Source organism: Cibotium barometz, chromosome 30 (assembly GCF_041138505.1).
Source record: "Cibotium barometz isolate CiBa-2024 chromosome 30, ASM4113850v1, whole genome shotgun sequence".
In the NCBI taxonomy this organism is placed as follows: Eukaryota; Viridiplantae; Streptophyta; class Polypodiopsida; order Cyatheales; family Cibotiaceae; genus Cibotium; species Cibotium barometz.
Genome location: NC_141075.1, coordinates 9399991 through 9407672, shown reverse-complemented (window position 1 = coordinate 9407672; position 7682 = coordinate 9399991). Strand labels below are relative to the sequence as shown.

Here is a 7682-nt window from a genome sequence, read left to right as displayed (position 1 = left end):
AGGTCTATTGCCTCACGGGCAACACTCATCAAAGATGTAGTACCTAGACCTGTAGAGATGGCCATGAAGCCTCTTACTCTTGAGACCGATCATAAATTGGTCGATGAACAATAAGTGATCCAATCTTTTGTGGGTATTGCATCTTATGTCGAGATACTTGGTTCTAGCAATGCAATCTCACATCATTTCTCCCTTCTCCTACTTGTGGTTATATATATGTGCAATGGGACTCCATCTAACTCCACTTGGCAAGAATCTCACAATGAAAGTGTGTCTCAAGTCTTCATAGCTAGCCTTGTCGAGAAGGTTTAGTGACCTAAACCACTGGCCTATTTTGTCAAGGCAAAGTCAAAATGAGTGGATCTTTGTGGGATCAGCAATCCATCCTATGGCCTCACAAATTTGATTGAACTTCTCTAGGTACTAAATGGGATCTCAAGTTCCATCAAATTTAGCCAACATCCTTGAGATGTGGATTGGCTTGGTTTTGCCCAACCCTGAGCCTCTAGGTACTATATTGGTTGCAATAACCCCCCTTCCCATTTCGAATGCCATCATCTCTTTTTTTTTTAAAAGTTTGGTAGCTTAAAACTTTCCATTGAAATATCTTTCTGTCATATAAGCAAACATGCAAATTTCTTTCAAAGTGTTTGTCCAATTGTTGGCCACAACACATGATGTGTGTGTGTGTGTGTGTGCTTCTTTCTTTTTTTCCTATGGCATGCAAGCCTTCATCATGGTCAAGTCTACAACTCACCAATGATAGAAAAACATTGTATGGTGGTACATTTATAGAGATTTCAAACTAAAGTCTTACCAAGCTAATGATGATACTACATGTGATTCTTGGAATGGTGAATGACCTCTACTTCATGAAGTTTTCTCTTTTAATCCAAGAAATTTTACAAGCTTTTAGCAACCAAAAAAAAAAACTTACATTAATAACCTTAGAATTAATTCTATCCCTTAGCCAATCCATGCCAAGGTGTTGACATACTGCCCTCCTTAAGAGCCAACATTTATAGGGACAAATATCAACTCCTTTTGGTTACCCACAACGTGTATTCCTCAATCAATCAATTTCTCAATCATACTGTCAATAATTGGCCAACAATCACATAAGCTCTCAAGACCTATTAATAGCTTGCAATGGCCTTTTCATTTTTTAAAAATGTATCAATAGCCAAATTAAATATCCAAAAAATGCAAGTATTTAAAAATCTTTTATTAATCATAGTATAGTTGCAAATATGTAGTCTCTTATGCAAATCAAAGCACATCCTTAACGTAACACTAATCCAAATGTGCACTTGTTTCTCACATTAGCTGACTACACATCCAAGAGATCAAACTCACTTCATCAAAAACAAAAATAACAATATTAGATCCTCGTACCATTTGACTCTTTTATGAAGCATCATTAACCACTTTGGAACGGCAGTCGCTTCTAACAAAAGCAGCTAGTAGACATGTCCACCAACAATCTTGGCAAACCCATACCTTGATCAATCCCTTAATTTAGCGTGACGGTCCTAAATAAAGATTTAATCACTAAGAACCCTCACAATGACAAATGAGGTGACTTGTCAATCAGCCGACCTCCCTTGAGAGAATTTCCCTTGATAGAAACAACCCACAATCTCACACTATCTTATTATAACATTAATCTCAAACATGAGACTTAGCATTCATGTCTTCAATGTGGCTCGACTTTAGCCAATTAGCAAAGATTTCTTACGTTTAAATACGTCCCATGCAAGTGTCAATATTTATAAAAAATCAAGTTCACAAAACATCAAATACCATTAAATTAACACTGGCATTAACACTATGTAAAAGCTTATCATTAACCTTGCTTAAACTACTATGAAAATCTACCCAACAAATCGATCCTGAGTTTGCATACAAGAACTTAGCCAAAGGGAATCAAAACAATAATAAACACGGCAATTCTAACCAAGGCATTTACATCTCTGTCTTGAAACTCTGAGATTCAATGGTTTAGGCCCATGTACAAAGCCCATAATCAACCAATGATTACATTGACTTATTTAGTATGCCACTACAACAGCAATCCTAGTAGGTCTCCATCAAGATCATGGTGTTCCCTTGAAAACCATTACTTTGTCTTATGTTTTCTGAAAGCAAAAGCACGGGAATCAAGATTATAGTCTTCACTTGGAAAATCAACCCTCGTGCTAGGTTGTGATGCAGAAGAGCTGCAATCAACTGTCAACTAAACAAAAAACCAAGTCATTGTGTTACCAAGTGCCATGTTTGTTCATCCACTTGATGCAAAGACCTCGAGACCAAAGCAGGTTAGGGGCCTGCAGCTCTACTAGAAAAAACCCCTCCTAGATTCTACATCTAAAAGGAAGATTACTTGCCAAAAAAAGTACAAATTCAAAGGACAATTTTTATGCTACTAGGGCAAGTTAAACTAATGAACACTCACACCAAAGATAACAATTGCATATGGTTGTACCAGACATAGCGAGAACAACATGTGGAACCATATATATGTACATGTACATACATACATACATACATACATACACACACATATATATATACATATATATATATATATATATATATATACTTTCCTGTTACATCATCAAAGCATTATGTAAGTTATTTGAAAATATTTCAAACGTGAATTTATAGTGCGCTTCATCCCAATAATAACAAATCGACTCTGAAAACTGCTCCTGATACAAAAGACTGATCAAAAAACCTCAGACAACACTATATCAAAAAAGCAGCTCATGCACCCCTTATGAGCTAATCAATAGGTTTATGCACTGTATTTTCCACAATGACAAAGCACATCTCTTCTTGCATGGCCAAGGCAAGCATCCAAGAGCTGTCAACGCCCACCAGACAGTCATGGAAAAGTAGCTAGTTTCTTAAGTACACAACCAACTGTTGTTTTCCCATCTTCAAAGAAAAACCTTCACGTCAAAACCAGCAGCACGCAGATTGAAGTATAAACAATTATCAGTGAATAAAAATTACACGACGAATTGAGCTATATAGAATCTCTCTTTGCCATCGCAAAACTGCATAAACTGGAAGCTCTGTGCACAACACAACTTTGGGAGATTCAAAGCGTAGGTGGTTGTCATGGATACTTTGCTATGCCCATGTATACAGAGCCTGCGGACACCCCGTGCAAAGCATCATAACACTGGTGTAGTAATCCAATTCAGCATTGTCTGCCAATTCATTTGGACAACCAAAAATCAAGTTTCCCTTTTGTAGCCTGACACACCCTTTCTCAAAAGAACTCTTCAAGATTTGGCAAGGCAATCACATCAGTCACATGTGTTGAGAGCTATCACTTCCTGAGAATCCAGCCAAAAGCTCACCGAGTACACTCCTCATTTTATCTAGAGTCACTGGTTTCACCACAACACCATCGATGCCAATGCTAAGGCATCTATCTCTAGTTAAGCGGTCGGAATTTGTGGTCAAGGCCACCAGTAAGGGTTTATCAGGTCCCGGGGGGAACCTTTCTTTGACATGGATCCCCACTTCAAGACCTTCCAAACCAGGCAAGGAAATATCAATTATGAGAAATTTGAAACTCTGGATGGCATGAGAGAGAATCTGAAATGCTTCACGGCCAGAACTTGCAAAAGTTACATCACAGCCCAGCCTATTTAAAAGCCCCTTGGTAATGGCCCGATTTCCACTGCAAAACGAGTGAGAAGCTGTGTTAAATATAAATTAGACAAGTAAAAATTCCAAACATGATATCAAGTGAGTGGACTGAGTAAATGCTCAATGGATACTTTTGGAGCAATCATATCCACAGACAGCACCAAATCTTGCTGCCACCTTAATACCAAAGCATTTTATATATTTAGTTTCAGCTTATGTTATCAAGCAATGTCATACAGTTTCATTGATACACTTTTGATGCATTGCATTTGTTTGGTAGGCCCTTGTGGTCTTTACTAAGACTCTCTACTTAGACACTCTCTCTCTCTCTCTCATATCGTGGTTTTGTGTGTGTGTGTGTGTGTGTGTCACACACACACACACACATACGCATTGGATCACTTAAGCAAGAGACCCCAAAATCAAGTCCCATTCCTCACACTTCAATGCCATCATATGAATCCTCTCTCTCTCTCTCTCTCTCCCTCTCTCTCTCTCATGATCCTGTGCATTTGTGCAGCATAAGTGTGAGCATGGTGGTCGGTGAGCAAGATATATGTTTAAGGTTTATAACCTTGTGGAGAACCCCATGTGTGGAGGGGACAAAGAGGAACAAAGGTTCAAAGGTTTATAACCTTGTGGACAACCCCATGTGTGGAGGGGACAAAAAGGAACAAAGGTTCAAAGGTTTAAAACCTTTATAAAAAGCATCGTGGCCCCTAGGCTAATTTGGGGGCCTACACTTCTTTTGGAGAGTTGGGCTAGCACGCTTCCTCTCTCTCTCTCTCTCTCTCTCTCGATTTTTGAAAAAAAGAGCTGACGGGCTGCACTAGAACATATACAGGCGAAGCTGCATATCAGTGACTGGCTTGCTTTTTGGAGAGAGAAGGCTGGCTGGCTGCTGCGCTACAGTACACACACAAGCGCCGACTGAATCTCTCTCTTTCCTTGGCTTTTGGAGGGCTGGCTGGCTGCTGCGCTACAGTATATACAGGCGCCAGCTGAATCTCTCCTTCTCCTTTGCTTTTGGCAAGAGGCTAGCTGTCGGGCTGCGCTGCTGTACATACAGGCAGAGCTGGACACAGGTGTGTGGACTGAAGAAGGGAGTGCAGGGCTGGACAGCATGAATCAGGTGCTGGACTGCTGGCGGCTGCAAGACAAGAGGGCAGGACAGAACAGGGCTTTTCTCACGCCTCCTCTCTCTTGTGAAAAGTGACACAAGGACTGTAAGTTTCTCTCTCTTTGTGAGCAGGTGGGACTGTAGAAGTGTAACACAGAGTCTCTCTTTTCACTGGCTCATGACTGTTCCGGAGTTGTTCTCTCTGGCCCTTTGTGAGAGGAAGGGTTTGGCAATTTGGAGGGTGCAAACAGGGCAAGTTTGTGGACTGATTTGGAAGAGTTTATGGACTGTTTCATGGCTGAGTTTGTGGCTATGTGCATGGGTCAGTTAGATGCATATTCAAGGCCTCATGGATGCACTCTCTTGGCAGATTAGAGGAGATAACAGTGTGGTGTTTTTGGGACACAAAACTGTGTGTAACCTCTATGCTAAGAGGTCCAGAGGATTGGCAGATTGGACATGCAGACATACAAGCCATGAATGGCCATGTTGTACTCATTTAAATTTTTCCATTGAATTTGAATAAAGAAATACCGAAAGGGGCGCCAAGCTTTGGGGCCAACAGGTGTCGTTCTTCTTCATGTGTTGGAGGTGCACTCTAGCTCCCATATATCACTCTCTCTCTCTCTAACAACTCTACTATTGGTACTCCAGCTCAAAGATCTCCCTTCATTATTGTTGCATGTTGGGTATTTCAGAGTCTCTGTGTGTGTATCATCATGTATGTGTGCCCTCGTTTATGTATGTGTGTGAACACTCATGTAAGTGAGTGTGTGTGTGCACTGTGGCCCTCTTACAGCCGTTTTGGGTGTAAATGTGATAAGCAGTGATGTCATTGGTCTAGCCATGTTTCATTTTTCCCTTTCATGTGATGTGTCAAAGATGAGGCCTTCTAGCTTATAAAACCATGTACTTGATACAAAATTAATCATCAACGAATGCTGATTATTGAGTTGTGCAAATCACTGTCCCTGCATTTATTACATCTCTCTCTCTCTCCCTCTCTCTCTCTCTGTGCATCATGGCAATCTTCCATCCCCCATAGCTTCAGGCTGCCACCTCTGTACTGAAGATCCCACAAATGGTATCAGAGCAAGGCTCTCTACGTTGCTCATCAATCAATTGTTCGTGGTGCCCAAGCTACTCCTGCTCCAGCCTCCTCATGACGACTACCACAGTCTCTGTGCCGTCGTCAGCAGCTACGAAGGAGAAAATTTCCACAGCTCCTTCATTCACAGCCTTGACATTTAAGACCACCTCACTTTGGTGAACTGTTGGTGGTCGAAGTGCCTACTCTTCGATTTTCTGCTCCCTGTCGGAACCAGCTGCAAGCACCGTCTGCCCGTCAACTCCTCGCCCGCCGACGACTGCACACAGCTCCAATGCTTCCTCCACCTAGCTATGACATTGAAATTGCTGCTACTGCGAGCTCTTGAGCATTGGCGCCGCCTTACTCGAACTGCTCTGCGCCACCCTGCTGACAGCCAACGATGCCAACTGCAACCTATGGGTGATCGCCACCAACAGCCCACTCTTAGAGCCCAGCGTCGACTTGCGCCTCCTGACGCCTTGTGCCCACCGGCTGCCTCTCTACCATTCCCATCATCAACAGCGCCAGCCACCTGCCCACTTGCAACCGCCCACGACATCAGCACGATATTTGGGGTATTTCTGCATTTTCAAATTTAGCACTACTGCAGTTCACAAAAATTAGGGCTTTTGTGAATATCGGCTCTCTGCAACTTGGAAAAATTGGGCCTTTTCCAATTTTAGGGCAAAATTCATCTAATTGAAGCTCCTGCAACAACATAAATTTGGGGGTTTTCCAAAATTGGCAAAATCAGAGCCTCTTGCAGCACATTGAAGTTCCCATAGTGCCATGGATCTTAACAGAAGCAACATCTCCTTCGACAAGTTCTCCAATGCTAACTTTCCATCGTCGCAAACCAAAATCAGGCTACTCCTTATGTGAGGACGACTATGGAAGATCGTCAAGGGTGTAACATGAGGAAGCTTGATGGGTAGAATCAGTAGCTTCAATGGACAGAATTCAGCAATCTTTCCCATCGAAGATAACGCACAAGATAGATAGACAAGTGCAGAAAGAGAGAGAGAGAGAGAGAGAGAGAGAGAGAGGAGTCGGACACATTATTGGGTCTCGAATACCCTCGATAGGGCCTCCACCACCACGAATGGTATATTTGCTTTATTAGAATAATGTACAATAACGCAAATCTGTAGAGATCTCATGATATGTTCTTGACCTGCACTCTTCACCTTCTGAAACCGGCCTCTGGTAGAAACCAAAGTGCGGTAGACTAGCAGTCACTCAATCCAATTGTAGTCCAGCCAATAAAACAAATAAATGGGAGCTAGACTGCTCCAACACATGAAACAGAACGACACTTGTTGGCCCCAAAGCTTGGCGCCCCTTTCAGTATTTCTTTATTCAAATTCAATGGAAAAGTTTAAATGACTGTGCATGAATTTGCTCAACAAAGACACCCCAAAAGATATATCTGGCCTCATGTTACACAAGTAAATGAGGCATCCCACTGCCTGGCTGTAAATGCCGGCCTCAAAAGGCTCTCCAATATCATGCATAGTAAGCCGTACACCTGGTTCTACCGGAGTAGAAATGGGCTTACATTTATCCATGTGAAACCTTTTTAGCAAACTTTGTATGTACTTAGTTTGCTGCATAACAATGCCATCATCTGTATGCATAAACTGTATGCCGAGATAGTAGTGTAAAGGCCCCAAATCTGACATATCAAATTCAGCTTTCAAATCAGCTTTGAAATCTGAAATTTGTGCTTTGCTTGTACCTGTAATGAGCATGTCATCTACATACAAGATGACTATGAGAATATCAGCATCGGTTTTCTTCACATAC

The 7682-nt window shown here is 41.8% G+C and overlaps 1 protein-coding gene across 1 annotated transcript in view; it reads right to left on the bottom strand.

Annotated features, from left to right (window-relative positions):
• Positions 1–2672: 2672 nt before the first annotated feature.
• The window catches only part of LOC147621129 (ethylene receptor-like), a 76149-nt gene continuing 71139 nt past the window's right edge, over positions 2673–7682 (bottom strand). The window contains exon 7 of the mRNA XM_086823862.1: positions 2673–3697. Within this exon, the coding sequence (XP_086679988.1) occupies positions 3322–3697 (376 nt within the window). The 3' untranslated portion in view covers positions 2673–3321. The remainder of the gene's footprint in view (positions 3698–7682) is intronic.